Below are 21,677 nucleotides of genomic sequence, written 5' to 3'. Positions count from 1 at the left end.
GAATAAGGATCAAGTCATTAGGATTTAATGGTACTTTTTATCAATTGCACAGCGTTACGTTGAAGAGTAGTAATGCCAAAAAAAAAAAAAACCAAACCAACCAAACACACCAAAAAACAAAACAAACACCCACCAAGTGTCTGAAGGAATCAGCACCTAAAGACAGAGTACAACTCAAAAGAATGTATTTTTTAAAAGTCTTCAGAGGGGTCCTTCAAGAGCATGATAGCTACCATAAAATAGAAGGGAGCTTTAGTGTACTCTTAGGTTGTTAATTTAGAAAGGAACAAATGGTTTTCATAAGAGAAAAGGCTTCAAAACTACGTTTTCAGCATCAGTTGATGTAAAAAAAAAAAAAAAAAAAATCTTGATTCTGACAAGATCTTTGTGGACAGAGCAGCAGATGGAATTTTGTGCCATTGATTGCATGACTAACGAATCTGGGAAGGAAAACAATCTTAATTCTTACATAGTTTCTGCTCCTTTCACAAAGTTCTGGAAGTGTAGACAGCTCACTGAAAACATCATCCCAAGCTATCAAATGTAAACAACCTTAATAGTTAAGGCAACTACAAGACAGCATTTATAAAACTCTCTATACTGAATACCACCAGTTAGTACTGAACCCGAAAGAAGTAAGATTTATAATACAAAACCTGCACAAGGCAGCATAGGTCAGATCTGAAACCATACTCAAGACTGAATAAACTAAAACTTAATCCTCGTGCATGACTGCAGAGGCCCAGAGGACTATAAAATGACTGACAAGGCTTGAAGGAAAATGATCCATTGTTTCTCTTAACAGGAACTAGACAGTTGTGAGACAGATTTAGTATAGAAGAAGAGAAAGTACTTTTGGATGTTCTTCAAATTTAGCTTCACCTTTCATAAAAACACAAATCCAGAGGAAAAGAAGCATTTAGGTAAGCCTAGCAGCCTACAAGTACAATAGATCATCACTAAATACTCACCCCATTTAGGACATGTTCAAGTAAAGATAATAAGCAGAAACTCTTCCTGGCTATATCGGGGTTCAATCTGACCAAGTACATAACAGAGTTAGGTGCTAAATCCACACTAACTCACTCTCCTGTGCCAGGCACTGCCCACAGCTACTTCAAACTATTTTATATTCTTTGCTTGTGCATTCTAAGGAAGCACTGGCAAGGAATAGGGTGCACATAAATCACTTTATGTTCGGACCTCCCACTGGGGAACAAATGTTTAATATTTACTTGGAAATAAGCAACTGAAAAGCACATATGAGTTTTCAATTGCTCAACAATATTGATCTTGCTCTTCAAGGATCTTCCCACTGGTTGTTCTTTACATGGAATATTGCAAATTTGTTTAATTGAAACAGGCAGGTACTTGTTCTTTAAAGTCTGAGACAACCTTTTGACTAGTTGGAGGACATGTGAATAACACATACAACCTAATGAAATAAATGAGAAGTTGGCCAATTGACCTCAAAGTGCTTTGGCATTCTAAAATGCTTCAGAAAACCATGAGCAGATATGCAGAAGAAGAGAAGATTTAAGAGAACTGCTTTCAACAGCTTTGTAAGTTAAAGATTAAGCTTATTAATTTTGCACTTGGCAAGAGAAAGTTATTGCATGACAGCACAGGAGTGTCCACATCCATGAAAAAAAGCCTTCATACAGGAAGCACCTACACAAGAAACCTTCAGAACACACAAATTTCTGGTAGCATTCTCTTTTATTTCAATTAATCCACAGACATAAAAATAAATGATAGTTTTTGTTGAGAAACTTCTTTCAACAAGTTGTGAGATTCCTATTTAAACATAAGCATTGAAGATGTGTAGTTTTAGCCCCTGGTTGTTTTAATCCCACTTCCAAGAACATACATTACAGGTGACCACCGGCGTCATCTAGTATGAATTCAGAAATCAGCCACTCATCAAATCACAAGCTGATGTTTAATATCAGTTCAAATCCCTTGGACATGCTGGTTTTCTCCCTGTAAAATAAGTTTTAATTTGCAGTCAGCATCATGTACACAAGAAGTAACTGGCCTAAAGTTGACCTGTATGAACATCCTACATGCACTAACACTTAAGCCAGAGCCATTTCTCAATACAAATTTCTTCATTTCTACAGGACAGGACTTTCTTTGGATTCTATATATATTATTTTATATGCATATAATTATATATGTATATATTCTATTCTATATCTATATGGATTCTATACCAGAGGACCAGCCAGATTAGAACAAATGGATATAATAACTGTCTTGCCTATAAACTTTCATCAATTTTTTTCTAATTTAGATTGGCTAAATCTATATAAAGTTTGAACATTTACCATGCAGGTTTCCACTACTGTAAACTAGTTTGGGCTTTTTAGTGGCTTTTGTTCTTGTTTTTCTTTTGTTTGTTTTGTCGTGGAGTTCTGTGGTTTTGCTGTTTGTTTCGGGGTTTTATCTGTTGTTTTTATTTTTAGTTTTCAAGTAAAGAATAAAACTTCCTTAACTGTATAGAGCAATCCATCTACCAAAACCCAATAATCTTTTTCACACTACATACCTGGAGACCAACCAGTTTACAAGGAACTCTTTTCACTCAAGATGTGTATCACACAGGTTCATAAAGCACTGACACATCTGAGCAACCTGAAAAAGTAAGATTTACATGAAACTGATACTAAGACTCAAATAATATGAGAATCAGATGACAATTCAAAATCTAGCTACCAGCTACTATTCGGGTTGATTAGGTGGCTTCCTGAAGTGCAATAGTTCCATGAACATGTTCCTCTCAGAATGATTCAAAGAAGAGTTTCAACCTCACCTCTGGGTTTGAGAGAGGAGTTTTATACCCCTCTGTGTTGGCCACTTAAGACACTGCCAGACTTAAGAGGGCAAAGCATAAAAGGGGAGTAGACTATAGCACCATTTTTTTTTCCTGTTACCTAAAATTACCTGAAGTTGCCATTTACTCAAAAGAGATATTATAGCTTACTTGAAATTTATGAATTATCAAAAAGCAAGACTTAAAACTATCTACAATTGTCATTACACTAGAGCACGCTTACCTACTAGGAGAACATTCCAACTAAGTCCTGAGTATTGCTTCTGATTTGAACACCTCTTGAACACCTCAAATGTGAAGTTGCTAAGTGGGATCCCTAAACAGAAAAAAAAAAAAAAAAATCATATGTCTTATTACAGACCCTAAAGCCATCTTCTACAAAGCTGCAGAACTAATTTACATAAAGTTTAACAAATCGAGAGCAAAGAGTAGTAAACGGATCAATTTGTTAAAAACATTCTTTTCTAATCAGACCACTTTAACTACATAGAACAAGTATGTTGATAATCAGGAACAATGTAAAGTTTATTAAGTGTAAATTGCTTATAGCATCGATGCTACTCTGAAGTAAACTGCAAATTTCCAGATTTAACAGACTGATCTTTACCAGCCAATTCTTTGCTACCTTGTGCCTACTTACATGTACCTTGTAACAAATTATATAGCACTCAGCCCAGAGACTGTCACTGTTACAGACACAGTGGAAGACTGGGTCGAATCCCTATGCAATCAGTACTGCAGTTTGTAATTGTAGTTTTCTTGATGCAGTCTATTAAAGAGAAACCACTGTACTGAATCAGATTTAATGTCTGTGTAGCTCTGTTCTTACAGTTTAGAAAAGAGTAGAAAGGTACAAATGTACACAAATACTTCATTGGCTCAATGACATAGACATAGTATTCTCATATATGTTTGCCTTCAGGTAATACAAAGCCTCAAGATTTAAAGCCCTCCGTTTCTGAAGCCCAAAGCCTTATCCAATCAGCCCCAGGCTGTGAGACACTAAGAGGTCGGTGTGTCCCCTTACCTACAGCCCTTCAAAGGCGAGGCTCCAGATCCCCAGCCGTCGAGGCCTACTATGCTTTGCCTCCTGCCCGCGCCGGGAGCAGCCGAGCGCGGCGGGCCGGCAGACAAAGTTTCCGGGGACATGGGAAGGCCTTGGCGATACCTCGGGACGCTTTCTGCTGCCGTTGCCCTCGCCGGGCACTGCGGAGGGAGAGAGAAGTCAGCCCGGAGCAGCGCAGGGGCCGGGGAGGGGGTAGGGAGCGGGAGCGCATGTGCCTCACGACAGGTTGCAGGGCGGAGATGAGGCTCCGCGCTGGGTTTCTGTGAGGGAAAGCTGCTCTATCCCCCTGTGTTGACTCCCCGGAGCACCGCCAGGCTCCGAGAGGGCAAAATATGAAGGGAAGACTCGAGGAGGCCCAACCCCACCCGTTAGGAGCGCGGGGGTCCTTGCAGAAGCGGTTGCAGCCACCTTACCGCGCTGGCGGGCAGCGGCGAAAGGGAGGGGGCGGCGCCTCCTGGACTTTAAATACCCCCCGCCGCTCCCGCGAGACCCCGCGCGGCGCCCGCCGCCGCTGGAGGGGGCGGGGCAGGGGGAGCCAGCGGGAAGGCAGAACTGGCGCACGTGACTCCCACCCTCCGAGGGCGGCGGGGCGGCTGCGGCAGGCCGTGCGTGCGGGGCCGATGGCGGTTGTTCCGCCCGCCGGAGCTCCGGGAGGCGCCGAGGGGACACGGCCTGGGCTCCCGCGCCGCTTCGGCCGGGGATAAGCGGGCGGCTCTCTGCCTCAGTGAGAAGCGTCTCTGTTGCTCGGTCGCGCTCCATGCAGCGGTCGGTCAGGGGCGGACCCGCGGCCTGGGTCATGACGGGGCTTCCGTCTTCGTTGGGATGTAATTGTCTACCTCTTCCCAGGCCGAGATGTAGGGGCCTGGAGAAACAGAAACAGAAACAAAGTGTCTTCGGTGTGAAACAGCAGCCGTGTAGCAGGTTTGAGGAACTAAATACTGTTGATCTCTGTCTAAACTGCCATCTAAGCCCTACTTTAGGAGGCTTAGGATCTGTCTGTAAGGATAGTGAAGTAAGCCTCACGCCTGCACTAATACCCTCTCTGACCTTACAGCACATGCAGCTCACCCTGAGCACGCCTTGGCTGCAGTTCACAGGCTGTCGCAGTGGAACCGGACCTGTTGTCCTCAGAGTTAGAGCACAACATGGGTGCAAAACATGGCTGTTGTTCTACAACAACTGGGATGTGCTGCCTAATTTTAGGGTGAGTACAAGCCAATTGGCATGAAGTGGAAATCAGTAATCTGCAGCACAGAGATGTTGAATGTTGCCCAGCAAAGCTAGTAGGTAGGAACCACAACATCTTGGTTTCCATGGATTTCTGAATTCAATGAAAGTCCCTGCTTCACAAAGAGGTGAATATGTTGCTGAAAATTCATAGCTTCCTCTCTCAGTGTCAAACACTATGCCTTGGCTCATACTGAGTAGCTACCAGCACAGCACCTGAAAGTGTGTGGAAAGATGGTTGGCCCACTATCCGTAGGAGTTTTCTGAACCCTGTATTTTATTTACCATGAACGTGTCTAAAGCCATCTGATTCAGCCTGAAACAGTCACATAGTTGCAATCAAGAGATAGCTCTAGAAACTGTTTCTTGTCACCTCTAGTTACCTCTTCTGTCTAATTCTGGACACTTGCTTAAAACATTGTTGCACAGGCAATCCCTGTGCCTTTAAGTTTAGTCTGAGTACATCAGGATTCAAAAGCTGTATAAGGGCTCTAGGTAAGTCACTGTCTGGATATGAATTTGCGAGACATGTAACTTGACGTTACTTCCAGTGGGGTTCTCTGCAATTACCCTTTTCTGCAGTTAGACACACAAGTCAGATCAGTCCTTGGAATGTAGCAGAAAAGATGAAGTGACATCCAACCTTCACATTTTTACCATCTGTGCCAGTGGAATGTATGTCAAGCCCAGTTTCTTCTTTTCCAGTATAGAACGTAAACTGGTACCACTGTTAGTGCAGCAAACCAGTGATCAGTATCCATACCAGATAAGCATTCTAGTAATTCAGATAAAGTCCTACTCCTTTTTCTTCCCCTGCATGAGTTTTCTTCTGTCTTCCACATACGAACTTTGCATTGTTTGCCTTCTCTCTGGCTCCATGGAATCTACTTTCTTGTCTGATAGTGGCACAACTTCGAGAGGAGGAATGCAGGGTCTCTTCTTAAACCTTCCCTAGAGAATAGACTACTGTCCTAGCAAGGGATTTGAGTCTCTTTACATGCAGGTAGTGTTCTCCTGTTTCCTGGGCAAGTGCTGTAACTATTGAGTTATTGCCTACAAGACTGCAGGCAGATCTGCTGTTTTTATGTTTTGTTGGAGGGAAAGGACTGCCTCTTAACTTTTACCTCAACAAACTTCTCAGCTGGGCACTCAGTCTGCCTACAAGCCTGGATATCTTGGGGACTTGTGGGAAAGCCTACATTACTGGTGGATCTAAGTACAGCCAAGATAGATCCTGGATCACTGATCAGGAGAGATGCAGTTCTGGTCATGAGCAGAATTTGCAGGAACTTCAGTTATCATGGGAGCTTGACTAGTGACCATGAAAATATTTAAGGGGTGAGGGAGGAAGTATGCATAGTTGTTAGAAGAATTACACTTAAGAATCAGATATATAATGTGCTACCTTTGTTCCACACCGGTCACCTTATGGTGAAGAAGACCCTTTGCTTTTCGGTGTGAGAGGTTAGCAGATCCTATGCATACCCAGGAAAAGCCATCAAGCACCTGGTCAACCATGCCAGTAGATGTTGTTAGGTCTGTTTACATTAGGGCACTTCCACTTTAGGTAGTCAAGGAAAAGAATATCTGAAGGTCTGTGTTTCAAAGTTAGGTAAGCAGCAGCTGGTTTCCTTGGTTGTTTTGTGGAACTAGTGTTGAGCATTTTAAGGAGTCTGTAGTGATCTGAACACAGTTGATCAAATCTTGAAGAGTGGTGCCCTAATCAGCCAAGTCTTTTTCTTGTGGGATGCATGAATTTAATCTCAAATTCACTGGTCTAATACCTCTCTCAGCTGAAAGACTTCTGAAAAACATTTGTTTAAAAATATCTTGTTGTGTTCACCACAATGCATGATTATCATTAATGGTTCATTTCAATTTCACTGTCTTTCTCTGCACTTATATGAAGGAAAACCAAGCAAGTAAAATCTTGATGTGACCATCTGTTTTTGCAGCTGAATGACAGTATCAGTCTACATTAAATAATCGACAGGTTTGGGACCTTAGAATATAGCAGCCTCGGGTTTTTTTACTTGATTAGAACTCTGAAATGCTAATGTAATTAAAAAGAGTAATTTGATACATTTATGCCACATTTTACATAAAATGAAAATACTACTTTCAATTCTTGATGAAAATAGACTAAATGCCACTTAGAGCCTGCCCGCTGTCAAAATATTCTTTCCGTTTTGTCCTCAGAGTATGTTAGTTAAAATTAGAGCCTGTAGAAAAAGATGATGATGATGATGATAATAATAATACTACTACAATTTTTTGATAAGAAGAGGAAGGTGAGCCAGAATTTTTATTTCCTTTCTAGAGGCAGAAAATAACAATATATTTCTGTTAGAAACTTAGATTTTCTGGTTTTTTGCTCAGTGAGTTTCTTCTTGTTTGATACATTACTTCCATGGATAAAAACTTTGGCTATCTCTTTCTAGCCAATATGTATGACTAGAACTGAAACAGTATCTTTCCAACTGAAAGCACATTTTGTAGAGGTAGAAAAAAAACACCAGTAAAGGCCATTCTTCACGCTTCCACCTTACTGAAATGTATGAATATTTTCAGTCGAGTAGTCAGTGTCAGGAAAGATCAATATTATGTAAACCGATGAAGAAATACACAGAAGCTCTCTTATTGCCACTGTTCAAGGCTCCTAATACAATTTTTTGAAACACAGTTAAACGGGAGGAAAAAAACAAGAGTAAGATAATCACACTTCTATGCCATTATGCCATGGAGCATTGAACTGACTTTAAAGGCCTACACAGCCTTTCATAGAATAAACTGTTTAATGGTTATCACTACAGAACTCTCAGCTCCTTTTATCCACTCAGTCATCTTTGGGTGTATTTCACATCCATGTGTTTGTCTTATTCTGCTGCCTTTGGGCTTTTAAATCTGATGTCTGGGGAAAAAGAAAAAAAAAAAAAAGGTCATCAGATGCTGTAAATGTATTTTGATTTCTTGCATAAAATGGCAATTTCTGAGAAAAAGGAGGAATTGGTATTCCCTCTCTTCCAACTAGTAGAGTGTTTACATTAGCAAAGATAGGCAAGATTCAGAGATTAATGCAAAGATGCAAACCTTTCTGTGTTTCATATTTGGTAGGTGACAACAGTATGACTCATTAGGAATTTAAAGACGAAGTTTTACTGTATTTTTAATCAGGAGAAATAATTTCTCAGATAATTTTAAAATGTTAGGTAGAGGCTGCTCTGAAGCTGAGAGACTTAGGGAAGAACAGTGATTCCAAAGTTGTTGTTTGCTTTAGGTTTTTTGTTTGTTTGTTTTGTTTTGGTTTTTTTTTAGACTAAGGAGCCCCCAGGAAACTCAACACATTTTCTGTGGATTGCCATGAATTTTCCATGGACTAACATCCTTACCATTAGAATTTCAGGTGTAAACAAAGTGGCTTCTGCAAACCTGTTATGAGCCACGCACTACAGCCTCACACCATGGGCTGCACATTGGTATTTGGCATTGTACTAGAGCTCCCAGTCTGTTCTGCAGTGGGGGACAACCTTCATGGAAAATATTTAGTCCTCGTGCTGTGTTTACATATTTGTAATTCTATTAAAAACACATTGATATTTATTGTAGAGCATAATTTAATGTGAGAAACAAAACATACAAAATGTTTGTAAAATTCTAAACATAGCACTGAAAGTATATCAGATATTTGAATTACATTTTAATTCTTATATATTCTCACAGCTTCCAGAAAATGCGTGTTGTTTTAACTGCCTTTACCATTAAAATGCCCTTTTAATTGCCTGTAAATGCATCCTAAATTTGATTCTGTTCCAACCACTTGTTCAGCAAAACTGACTGATGATTTCTGAACCAGAGTTTATCACAAGAAAAACATAAAAGAATCCTCTGTGGAATTTTCCAAGGTTTCTGGAGAGGAAATGCAATATCCTCTTTGTAGCATAGAACAGATATTCTAGTCCCAGCTTTGCTACTAACTTTCCTGTGTAACTTTGGACAAGTAGCTAAATTTCTGCTGCCTGTTTTCTTGCTTTGTAAAAGAAGGTAATACTAACTTGCCACCCAATAATTTGACAAGTCTGAGTGAATGTTTGCAAAGTACTCTGAGAATGTCAGATGGAAAATGTTATGAGAGTCCAGGCCTCCGCTAGCCAAAGAGGGTATTTACAATAGGTTCTTATTTTATGTAGTGAAATAAAAATGTTCAAGCGTATAGCCAGATGAGACTAAGACTGCTCTAAAATTAAATGCAGGAGGCTTTTTTTGACCTTTCAACAGAAATTATATAAGCAGTCTTAGGTTATAAATAGTTCTTTGTTTTCCTTCTCTTTGTCTAACACTCAGAAGAAACACAGGGTTAGTTGTTTGTTATGAAGAGATAGGGCAATGCTTTAGAGTGGAAACAATTGGTCACTGTTCTTTATTTATACAGTTCCTATAATGTTTGTAACTAGCATTTGCTGCTTTTCTTAGGACTTTTTATCTTTAGAAAGCTACAGGAATAAACTTCCTAGTCCTGAAAATAACACTACCAGAAGAAAACCAAAACACTCACCAGTCCATTTGAAGTGTGAAAGTTTCTTTTCCTCTTTCCCAGTCCAGTATGTGACTGAAGAGCAAAAATGCCAGTGCTAAGTGTTGTTAAACTGGCATATGAAGACTTTTATGTTGCTTCCTATTTTTATTAGGAATCCTCAGAAATAAGACACGAAATGCGTCTGCCTTTAAATGAAAGTACTTTTATTAGTATTAAGGATAATGATACTGAATTCTTCACAGAACAGCATGTATATGTATTTATGTCCATCTTTCCAAATATGCTTATTTTCAACAGTAGTAATTTGCTTGAACAACCAACAAATGCTTAACTAATAACAATTAAATTCCGTATTATATTAAAAAACAAAAAAAGTTTAACAAACAGAAACCAATTGAAACCTTACCCTGAAATGAAGTAATTAGCATCCGTGAGAAAGCAAAAGTGTGAAAATACCACTTATCTTTTTCTTACTCTTTTTGTTTTCCTACTTTGTATGATTTCTCTGAGGTTCATATTTTGGGAATAATGTCCTTGCCATTAAAATATATATGAGGTAAATGGCTTTATTGATTATCACATTTTATTCCATTTATATTTTTAATCACCTTCCAAACCCATTCATTTGCTTCATAACTTTTCACTGAGAGCAAGTACCATCTTGACAGTAAACTGGAATAAATACGCTGCAGCAGAGTGCACAATTAGGCTTCTGGAATAAAAGGGATCTGAGGTTTCAAAGCCAGGTTTAGTGCAGTACTGTCAGTTCCTGGAGGCTACTTAGAAATGCATGGAAGACCAATCGGGCCTTGATTGCATCCCAGATGAGGTTGGGGGTGGCCAGTTCTGAAATGACACTGTGGTTTAACTCCCATTTCCCTTGGTTATGTCAAGAAAACCCATGATACTATGTATAATCCAGTCCTCAGTGTTTAAACAAATTAAACACTTGGGATCAAAATTCACACATAATGTAAGATCATGGATTTAACAGAATTATACCAAAGATGAATTTTTCTCAATGTTATATTATTTGATGTCTCTTTTACATAGTGATTTGTGGATTTATGAAGCAGTTTAGTACCCCTGATGACTTCACTCCATAATATCCAAAAATCTTTCTCCATCCTGTATTTCAAATGTCTGCAGTGATTTAATGTAACTAATCTGACTTACGGGGGAAAGAAAATTCTGTCTCTGTGACAACTCCATTTTGAGTTTCTTTGCTGAAACTGTCAGCAGGATACCAAATTATGCCAAATTTGATACTGTTTTTATAAAGTGGGCACTTGTCCACGATGAGCTGGATCAAGGCCACTTACCTAACAGTATTCTAAGGGTAGGAATTTATCTTTAGATGCTACCGCTGATGCCAGATTTTTATCAATAATCATAGACATTCTCTTGAAATAAATAAATAAATAAAATAACTGACTTCTGAATATTTCCTCTAAATATAACCTGTGGGGCCAAGCTCTATAGACTGAAATTATTATATACCAGCATCATGAAGTAGAAGTGTGCCATGCTTCCAGGTGCTGTTAGAAGCAAAGATGCCTGTAGAAATGTTAGCAGTTCCTTCTCTTCATTTTAATGATTTTCTCAGCATAGCAGAAGAACAATAAATTGGCCTTAAGCTTCTGCTGAAAACAACATCTGCTAAGGAAAAGGGGAATTCTAAGATGAGACATTGCCCTAGCTGAACTCTGTTCTTGCTGCTCTCAGAGATCTGCTGTGCGGCCTCAAGTTAGCTGTTTAATGGCCTTGTGCCTCTTAGCACATGTGTAAATTCAACACGCTCATGCTGCTCTACTTGGAGAAAGGCATGGGCCTCAACTTACTTGTGTTTGAAGAGGTTATTGCACTAACAGTGTTGTATAAATGCCACGTGTTGTAAACTTGTGGGCACTTTGGCACTAAGACGCGTGGTGTGGACATGGTTCTAAAAGAGCATTTGTGAAGACAGAAGTTGTCTGCAGGAATGGCAATGCAAAGCACCTGCTGTAGGCAGTAAATTACATTCCAGCCTACTGTTCTGGGGTTTGTGAGTGCCTCAAATGAAGCGGAGAGAGCGTGTTCCAAAGTACAGTGCTGCCATCACTGCCACACATCCAATGTCGTCCTGCCTGCACTCTGCCTTCCTGTTCTTCACCCCACTGCCCGCCGATTAAATCTCGCAGGCCGGGCGGAGGCGGCAGGGGCAGCCCCCCCGCACCCCCTCTCTCCGCAGCGCACTGGCTGCGGCGGCAGCCGCCAGCCGGGCCCGCCGGGGGTGCCCCCGTGCCGGTCACTGCCTCTGACCTTCCTTCCCCGGCGCTGTCAGAGCGGATCAGCGGGCGCAGCGCTGCAATGGAGCGGCGAGCGGCAACGGCAGCCGCCAGGAGAGGAGGAGGAGGGAGGGAGAGTTTAGCGCCGTGCCGGCTGGCGCAGAGGCGCGGCTGAGCGCTCCAGCGAGAGCCCGGGGCCCTGCGGACCGTGCGAGAGTCAAAGGCGGAAGGAGCGGAGATGCGGCTGCTCTCCCCGCGCTGCTAAAGCCTCCGGTCACTCGCCCGGAGGAAGGAGGGCAGGAAGGTCCGTCCTTCTCGCTGCTCTGCGGGCGCAAAGGGTGCCTCTGCTGTCCCCTCCTCTTGCTTTTATCCCAGCCCCGGAGCAGGAGCCGCTGCCGCCCCCTCTCCCTTCTTGCGCTCTTCCCACCATGAGCGGGGCTGTTTTCACCTTATAAAGATGGCGGTGTGGGATCGCTGCAACCTTTAGACTCATGACTGTCAGAAACATCGCCTCCATCTGTAATATGGTGAGTCCTGGCGGGCAGGCGCACCGGCGGGGGGCGGGGGCGGCAGAGCAGCCCCTCCGGGGGCAGGCCCTGCTGGGGCCGGCGGAGGGGTGGCGGGGGGCTCCCCCCGGGGGCGGCAGGCAAAGGAAGCGACCGCATCCCTGCCCCCGGCGGAGGGGGCGCCGGGCAGGCTGCGCCAGGACTTGCCTGAGATGGAGTTGGCCGCCGGAGAGCGGCGATGTCCCGAGGAGTTTTGCCGGAGCAGCCCGGGAGTGGGCCGGGGAGGGGCGGAGATGCTGAGCCGGTTGCGGGGCCCTCCGGCGCGGGGCTGGCCCCGGCCGATACGCGTTGCAGACGGAGCCACAGCCCTTCCTCCTGCCCGTCCGCCTGTCCTAAATAATCCTGCGAAAGGACCCCGAAGTTGGTCTCTGAATCCACGTCAAGCCAGTGACCGCATTTAACTCTCTCAGGTTGGCACTCTCTGGTCTTGTGGGGCCAGGAGCTCCCCAGGTTATACAGAAAACGAGGATCTTCAGATACCTGCTTTCTGATCCCGATGCTAGGTACCTGTTCCAGGAAGTCTTGGCTTTAGAGCTGACATCAACGTTTAGCTTGCACTGCATGCCTCTCGGAGAGGACTGCTGTTTGTCAAGTACTCTTGAATCACTTAGCTTTCTCTAAATTAGATTCGGCAATTAGGAAGGAATAAGGAAACATTCATATTCATGTTTGTCATGTTTAGACTTCGCCACTTTCCTCCCCAGGAACAGCTGAAAGGACACTTTCTGTGTTGTGTTTGGGTCTAATTTTAATCCTAGCAAACTTGGAACACCTGATTTGGTTTAGATTTTTGAAACTTCTTGGTGGGGGAAGGGAGAGCTCAAATTTTGCCTGTCCAAGGTTTATTACTACAATGAGGCAGTAATAAACTTTTGAAAGAAATGGATGTGTGCTAAGCAACCCAGTGCAAAACAAAGATAAGCCTATTTCTGCACATTTTGTTAGTTTAGTCTATTTCCACCCCCCCTTAGTTCCAGGTTCTTCAAGAGTAGCTACACGCAGTTGACAGCTTCCCTCGATGTGGTGCCCCGGTGCTGGTGCTGCCACACATACCATTTACCTGCCCTGGAGAATGGGTAAGGCAACAGGCATAGCCCCAGAGGCCTGGCTGCTATGGGTCAGCAGCAGTAGTCTGGGGGAGGGAGTGTAGATTGTGAGCCTGCTCCCCTTCCACGTGTTCAGGCTTCTGCTTAAGTGGGCTTGCTCTTTTCTTTCCAACCAGATGCCCATGCATACATAGTTCTGACTTAAGCCTCGGTTCTCCTTTTGAAACACCTGCTCTGAAGTGCAGAGAGGGAGGGTTGGATTTTGGGTTAAAAAAGCTTAATATAGATTTGGGTAAGATAATTTGGGTCATCACGCTTCATCAAAAAGTAAGTTGTTTTCTGAACTTGTCATAATTCTTAATAATTTCCAGTCCTGTGTGCCAGTGGGCCTGGTATACTGCAAATAAAGGTTTAGGAAACAGTACAGGACTGAGGAGAAAACCCAAACACACTTCCTTCTGAGGCAGACTCTGGTTTTTATTGCTGAAGAATGGTGGGTGTGATGCCCTGCAGACTGCATAAGAGAGCACCGCATGAAGGGGAGCTGGAGACTTCTAAGTGGTTGTAAGTCTTCAACACCAGCATAAAGTACTAGGAACTCCATGCTTTCTTCTGTATGCTTCAGACAGATGCACTTGTATACAGTATGATTCTCCCAAAGACTGAACAGATTCACAGCAAAACTGATGAGGCGGTTCTAATGATGTCATGCTTGGTTGTTGCTGCCAGTATATCCTGCAGAAGTAGTATCCGAGAAATGGAGAGACTGAAGGGAAGAATTAGAACCTCAGGCAGAAAAGGCATACAGAGGCTCATAGTACCAATACCATGACAGAAGGTGAAGTTGATTTAATGATAATGATGTTTTAAAGCTACATAATCCTTGGGGTCTGTGTACTTAGCTTTTGGAGATGATGTGTTACGCCGGTCACAGTCTTTTCTGGATAACCCATGGGGACTGGAAGTTGTTTTAGGAAAACAAACAAACAAAACTGAGATTTTCAGAAAGCTCCAGGAATTTGGACTGTAAGAGAAACATACGTTCTCGGAAGTATTGGCAACACTGAGTTATGGCTTCTACAAAAATGTGTTCACTTAGATGTGGTGCTGGACTTGAACTCAGTGGTTTGTAGGAAGAGCTATGACAGCCCTCCATAAGAACAGGACTTTTAGAGGTACATAAGGAAACCATTTAACAGTATAAAACCTGAATATTTGCAGTGCTAGGTTGATTTAGTGCATCTGTAGAAATCTACAAAGACAAAGATGTTAGTTCCCAGACCTTGTTCCTGCAGTATAACATATTGCTTGAAGAACTGAACTACTTACACTTTGTGGACCAGGAAGCAGCTGCATGATTCTTAGGTAAAAGAATATATTTTGGTACGTAATGCTGTTGGTACGTAATTTTAGTATGTTTCTAAGTTTTTTAACTTGGTTGAACACAGTAATGAAAGAAACGTTATGTTCTTATCTTTCTTCCATTCCTGTTCCACTTGAGAGTGTTTTTTTTCTTAACTTTTGCAAATACCTGGATGATGTCTAGCTGATTTTCTTGGAGCGGGGAGGGTCAAGGGGAGAGAGACAGAGGGAAGAATTGGTCCTGAAATACTTGTCCTTTTCTGAATGGAACACAGATCGTGTTTTCAATGTTAGTCCTTCTTGACAAGGTTTTTGTGTTTGTTTGTTCAAGTACTTTCATGTCTTGAAGGGGAAAAATAGATTAAATTTAGCTGGATGAATTTAGTTCAAGGGAACCTGTCTAGTCAGCATTTTAGGATGCATGTTTGCTATCTAATTGACTGTCTGAGGTCTAGCGTCTCAGGTTGCAATTTTGGTCTCCTGAAGATGGTAGAGATTCGGTCTCTCCCAGGAAGGATCAAAACAAGTGCAGTGAAGCAAGGAAGTCAGGGACAATATTTAACTTGCTTGCAAAAGAGATCTACTACCATATGTTCACTGGATAAGCTCTCACACTCTGAGGCAGACACAGTAGGAGCTACCCAGTAAGACAAAATGTTAGGTGCAAACTTTCCACTTGACCCATTTATTTGTAATAATACATGTTCAAATACACAACATCTAGAATTAAAGAAAATTCTTCTATTGTCTTTTAACAGTTTTGTCCCCCTAGTTATAATAACAATAGTATTAGCCTTTTTTTTCCCACTGATCTGGTTAATGACACCGAAGAGCTAAAATGTGTTCTACTGGGGTGGAGGGCATGAAGGCAATTGTGCCTGAAGTAATCCATGGGGCTCTTACATGGGCACAGTGGCCACCCTCACTGAAAAGGAAGGTCTAGTCCCAAAGATGTTCCTCTTACCTGCCTTTCAGACACTGAGAGGGTTCATCAGCTCTGTCTGCACACCAGGTTCACCACAAAGGGAGGTACACAATAGGCAACCATCAGATTTTATGTAGTACAGGTACAGTAGACGTGAAGAAGAAATCCTGTTTGAGGGAATAGCAACACCTGATGCCATGTAACCCTTATAGACTGTAGACACAAACTAAGGATGTGCTCTTAGCCCCTGGGGTGCTGTAATGTTTTTGATATTGTTTCTGTGAGATAATGTGATGACTCAAGTACAAAATGCTGCTTCAAAGGTAGATAGGCATGCTGGCATTCTAAGATTGTTGCTTACTGAAATCCTCTGCAGTATGTTTCTTTGTTGATGAGCTTTTGGCACAACCTTGAGTTCTGAGTTAAGCTCATGCTGTAGCTGTGGCCTAGGGATATTATTTTATGTGCAGTGAAGGACAGCTAACCATTCCAGGATGTATTGACATGTATTTTTACAGAGATGGCTAACAAGCCCTGTGGACAATACTTCTCCTAAATACCTTTTAGTGTTCTGCTGAGAACATGTACTCATCCCCCTCTCTCATAATTTTGTAATAGTGTTTGAAATAATCTGATCCACACTTCAGAGTGCTCTGTTGATTTAATCAATGGGACATTCTGAAAAAATTCAGATCAGTTCTGATACAAGGTATCATCTGAGATACCTCACAGTTGCTCCTGATAGTTGTATAGATATCCTTTGGGGGGGAAAAAGAGAAAAAAGTTGCAATTTCCCAGATTAATTTTGTTTTTTATGAATTGGGCTTGCATGTTACCTGTTCTCATAGTTTCTATGAGTTTCATAACAATTACTGTTTTTCTTCAGGAAAACATTCACACGGTTCACCAGGAATTTCGTGAATATCTATGAATTTCAGGTTTCATTTTTATCACCCTAGAAATGAGTTGTAGAAAAAAACATATAAACTTGGAAGTCCCTACATTCAGGAATCAAACAAGAATAACTGTTGTGGTTTTTGTTTGTTTTTGATGTCATGCTTATAGAGACTTGTTGCAGGATTTGTTTGAATATAGAGCATTGGCAGAATGAGAATTCAAAATTCAAACATCGATTTGGAAAATGCTTGATAGAAAATAATTACAATTGTAATGCCGTAAACACAGTCAAATTCTGCATTGTACAATAAGAGTGTTATTGGATTACAGAATTGATGACTATGACTTTCAACTGGATTTATTCATTTGAACAACCTGCAGCATGTATTTCTTCATGACTTTTAAAACTTCTCATAAACAGAGATTGAGGCAGAATAGCATATGCCAAAACAGCTATCTGAAGGCATATTTAGGTTAATAAAGGCAAACAGATTTTTACATCTGAAAAGATTAATTACAGGCAGTTCAAGCAATGCAATTTTAGAAGCATAGTCTTAAGAGCACACCATTTCAGTATGACATATACAGCAAATAGATAAACAAAAATATAAAAAATATAGAGAATGTGAAGTCTAATTTTTGTAATACCTTTCTGCAGTAATGAGAAACTTCAGAGTATGGCTGACAAGTGGGTACTGGACCGACAAGCAGGAGTTTGCATTCCATCAGAAGACAAACAGAACTCCACAAAAAAAAAAAAAAAAAAAAAAAAAGAAGTATATATATATATATATATATAGGATATGTGAAGCAAGAAACATGCTAATGTATCATTTCCAATGTATAACCTGGACTAATGACTGAGGCTTGTCTTGCATGAATACTGCTTTTTTATGGCTAAAATGGTCATAATGCCCTTACTAGTTGTTTAGAAGCTAAGGACAACAGGACAATTTATTGATAAAATGTATGATTTACAGTGTGTTTCTTTAGATGCACATAGTCTTCAGCTTCAAGTTGCTGAAATAAGAGCAAACCAGTGGTTATGCAAAATACCTTGATAAAGGAACCTCTTAATTACAGCTCAGCAAGGCTGAGCGAGTCTGAATTGCAGAAGAAATGGGATTAAAAGCAGAATCTGGACACTGATTAACTGTGTGTGGTGGTGGTGGGCAGGTGCCATGCAGGAGGTGAGGTTCTGATGGGCTTGAACAGCCACGGTCTGTGGAGTGTAAATCATGGCCAGTCAGAGAAGCAGTCAGCAAAATGTCTTCAGATCTTCATTTAGCCGCAAGAAACTGTCCTTGGCTGGCTGTTTGGTAGATACACTTCCATACATTTATGTACATTATGTGCTCTTAGCACCACAGTGTATCAGTACTTCTGGGGAAGAAATGAGCTTGCATCTCCACCATCAGGGTTCTGTGGGTTCTTGGGTATGCTCACCCTTTGCAGAGAAGCTGTTGTCCTGATGGTTTTGAGCCAGCCATTACTGGATGTTGTGTGTTGCGGTTATTTGATTTCACGATTAATGACCTAATAATAGTTGCATCTAAACTGTCCTACGACAATCAAGTCTCTAACTGTCCACTGGAATTCCATTTCATAAACCTGTGTTATTTCGGACGTATGTCTAACTTGAAGACTTCCAGCGGCAGTGGCTGCATCATCTCTCTAGGCAGTCTATCATAATGCTTCACTGTCCTTATGACTAGAATGTTTCCTGATGTCTTACTTGATTCTTTATTGCTGTAATTTGAGATTCATACTTCTCATCCTGTCCACACTTGAGATTGAGAACAGACTAGTTCCTTTCTGTAACAAGCTACGTATTGTCATCCCCCGCCTCAGAATTTTCTGTCTTATGCAACACAACCCTCTTCAACTCTTTTTTTTTACTGGTCATTTTTCTCTAGAGTTGAGTTTTTCATTTTGACTGCTTTCTTTCTTGAAACCAAGCACCCAAATCTGGACATAAAATCCTGTCTGCAGTCTTACTAGCAACAAGTTAAACAGGAAAGTTACTTTAAGAATTTTGTAGACTCCTGTCTGCAAGAATTTCATTATTTTGCCTACATTTGTTGTTGTTGTTATGTTTTTTTTCAATAGTATTGCACAGCTGATGCTTATTCATCTTACACTATGCTATAGTCTCCATACTTCATTTTTCTCACTTTGCATTGTTTTGCTTTTCTTTGCTACCTTAGTCAGCTGTTTCCCATTCTGTAAACGTACAGGTGATTCTTCTTTTCATGTGCAGAATCTTGCACTTGTCTCAGCTGAATTTCAACACTTTTTAGAGCATTTATCTAAAATGAAAATAATAAAAAAATTGACTGTCAAAAACAATTTTGAATTCTAAACCTGTCCTGCAACATAACTGCAGCCCTCATAACTCATGTTACATTGAGACTTCATGAAGATACTTTTACTTGTGTCTCCAGGTTATCAAAGAGTACTCCAGCTGGTGCAGCTGTGATGAAGTCTGGAAGGTGCCTTGCCTTTAGAATGCTCTGAGGCACCACACATGCAGTCTGGGTGGCCCACACAAAAATGTTATTGAAGAAATTATAGTCTGCAAGCAAACCTCAGTCTCTTTTTCACTTGTGAGGCCATCTTGAGGTTATGTGTTCTGAGGAAAGAAAGTGGCCAAACAAAGTAGTTTTTGCTACTTGTTCCAGGAAAAGGCTGAGTGCCACTAATCTAAGAACAATTAAGCTGGGAATGGAGACTGATTTATGAAAGAATACTGAGTTGCAATTTGGTGAAGGTTATCTAATCATGGAAACTTTAAAGGTCAATATTTTTAAAAACATTACTTATGGATTTAGATGCTGAACTTGTAACACTTTGTGCTTTGAGAAAAACAAGTTTTTTAAGCTATATACAACTAAGTGCCTTAAACACTTTGTCCAAGATTTTAAGTGATTCAGGATTTCAGGCATTTCAATTTTTATCTCTTTCTTGGTAACTACACAGTAAAGATCTAAAGTTATTTATGGTATATGTAATGCTTAGATCTCTGATTAGAGATTGTTTAGTGCATCAACAAAAACCAAGTTGGACATCTCCTTTCAAGCTCCTATAATTTGTCTTTTGGAAAAAAAGGCACGAAAATAATTTATTTCGTTACATTGTCTTAAATCACCTTTCCCTCAAAAACATGAGTATGCAGTGGTTTTTAGGTCAGTCAATATCCTTTTACTGTTTACTATGATCCCCGATGTTTTTCACAGCACCACCTCTCTTCTATCTTGTGGCAACAAAGTCACAACACAGCGCTTCTGGAGGAGCAATAAAACGTTTCTTTGCAGAAAGAGAAAAAAAAAAAAGCTAATCTGGTTAAATTCAACTATCTTGTGGGACTTACACTTTAAAAAATACAGAAACATTTCAGGTTTTCTATCTATGGTCTGTGAGTTTGGAATGAGGTTGGATTAGCTATTCCAGTTACTCACCATCCCTCTCTGGAAGCTGAGGTTGTCCCCAAGAACAGTCAAAGTCCAACGCCAAGGACAGGTTCTGTGCCCATTGAAAGCAGTTGCATATATACTGTATGGTGTGATACTGTTCGCTCTTCTCTAATTTTCTTTGTGATGTTTCTGGGAGCTAATTTTGGATTTCATTTACAGTTGCTTCCTCTATTTTAAGTTACCCATCACTGCCTTTCACAATCTTTATCTTCTTTTTCCTTTCCTTCCCATATGCTGTGCCTTCCAAAATCCCAAAACCCTGGCTGCCTGGCCCTGAAGCCATTTCTATTTTTATTTTAATTTCTCTTCTACCAGCCCAGACATCACCCTCAGTTTGTCTTAAGTCTTCAGTTTCTCCCTTCAGGAAACAGCCCTATTTCTAGTACATTGCTCTCACTTTCGCTGAATGCTAAGGAAAAAAACAAAATCTAGTTCACAGCTGTATATGATCTGAAGTCCTTTGACATGGCCCAGCTAACTTCCTTTATTCATCTTTTGTTCTTTATATATTTGTTAAATTTCTGTTTTCATTACTCGATTTTATGTGGGTTTTTTTTATTATATTTGTTAGATTTTTCTCCTGAACAAGATATTTCTTGCTACTTCTTATTTTGTATTTTATTGTTTGATGGCTAGCCACACCATGTTCCTGTTTATTTTGCGATACTTATCTAATAGTTTTCCACAGGTGACTTACAAAATTTCTTTACTGCACTCATTTACTTTAAATTAAGCACACGCATATTTCTAGAAAGTTACTGCCATGTTTTGTAGCTCTGTCACACTAGAAAGTAGAGTCTGATTTGCTGTCTTCTGTTTGCAATGTCTTCTGTATTGGCTCTATTCCATTTCTCACCCTCCACAGAATAATTGTATTCAGGTTATTTTGTTACATGTGATTTAATGAGCTAATCTGTTGTTTAGGGTTTTGTTGTTGTTGTTTTTGTTTGTTTGTGGATTTTTTCATTTGGTTTTGGGGTTCTTTGTTCTTTTTTTTTTTTAGGGGGGGTGGTGGAAGTGGTTGGTTGTTGGGGTTTTTTTTGGTGCATTTTGTCTTTTCCCCTGCATTATTTGTGTTTATATGCTAAACTGCAATGGAACAAGAGGTTTTTTCACTTAATCTCTCTCATGTGATACAAAGCACAAATTAAACTCCTAGCATCATTATCAGAAATTTCAGCTGAAATGAAAACTGGCAGACTTATCCACTGAAAAACCTAGAGCAAAATAACAAGAGAGGAAAAAATACAGGTCATACGGTCAGAATGTTTTTGGAGCGATGCTGTGGTTGAAATCTTGGCTTAGCCTGAATTGACCCATGCTTGGCTATCTCCAACTGTATGTCTTTGCCATTTTATAAGGGCTGAATACTGATTGTTGAATTAAGCGGTAAAACTTCAGAGAAATCAAAGCTCACCAACACCACAGAATACATAGTAGGAGTTTCCGCATTGACCTAGTTCTCATTCTCATAAGGT

General features: G+C 40.8%; 1 protein-coding gene, 2 long non-coding RNA genes and 1 other non-coding gene across 7 annotated transcripts in view; 1 reads left to right on the top strand and 3 right to left on the bottom strand.

Moving 5' to 3' along the window:
* Window positions 1-1,700: 1,700 nt before the first annotated feature.
* Window positions 1,701-3,106, bottom strand: LOC136101152 (uncharacterized). Its single transcript, XR_010651308.2, has 3 exons — window positions 3,060-3,106; window positions 2,552-2,637; window positions 1,701-1,983 (listed from the first exon to the last, which is right to left on the bottom strand). It is a non-coding gene; the product is annotated as an uncharacterized lncRNA (long non-coding RNA).
* Window positions 2,772-2,889, bottom strand: LOC136101667 (small nucleolar RNA SNORA26). The gene has a single exon (XR_010651360.2). It is a non-coding gene; the product is annotated as a small nucleolar RNA SNORA26 (small nucleolar RNA).
* A 1,376-nt stretch (window positions 3,107-4,482) lies between the features above and the next one.
* USP46 (ubiquitin specific peptidase 46) overlaps window positions 4,483-21,677 on the top strand; it is a 39,172-nt gene continuing 21,977 nt past the window's right edge. Inside the window, exons 1-2 of one of the 3 annotated variants that reach the window (XM_065836696.2) lie at window positions 4,487-4,823; window positions 4,957-5,106. In XM_065836696.2, coding sequence (XP_065692768.1) covers window positions 4,960-5,106 — 147 coding nt within the window. In that variant the 5' untranslated portion in view covers window positions 4,487-4,823; window positions 4,957-4,959. Of the gene's footprint in view, window positions 5,107-11,879; window positions 12,458-21,677 lie in introns of those variants that run through there. The other 2 variants (XM_071807492.1, XM_065836697.2) reach the window with 2 other exon arrangements.
* LOC139827799 (uncharacterized) lies at window positions 7,384-17,053 on the bottom strand. 2 transcript variants are annotated; one of them, XR_011738772.1, is made up of 4 exons: window positions 15,869-17,053; window positions 12,640-14,308; window positions 9,682-9,844; window positions 7,384-8,040 (listed from the first exon to the last, which is right to left on the bottom strand). It is a non-coding gene; the product is annotated as an uncharacterized lncRNA (long non-coding RNA). The 2 variants fall into 2 exon arrangements; XR_011738771.1 differs by having other exon boundaries at window positions 12,640-17,053.

This window comes from Patagioenas fasciata, chromosome 4, assembly GCF_037038585.1.
Source record: "Patagioenas fasciata isolate bPatFas1 chromosome 4, bPatFas1.hap1, whole genome shotgun sequence".
NCBI lineage: Eukaryota > Metazoa > Chordata > Aves > Columbiformes > Columbidae > Patagioenas > Patagioenas fasciata.
Note: the sequence above shows the minus strand (reverse complement) of the source record. Positions and strands in the feature narration are given on the sequence as shown.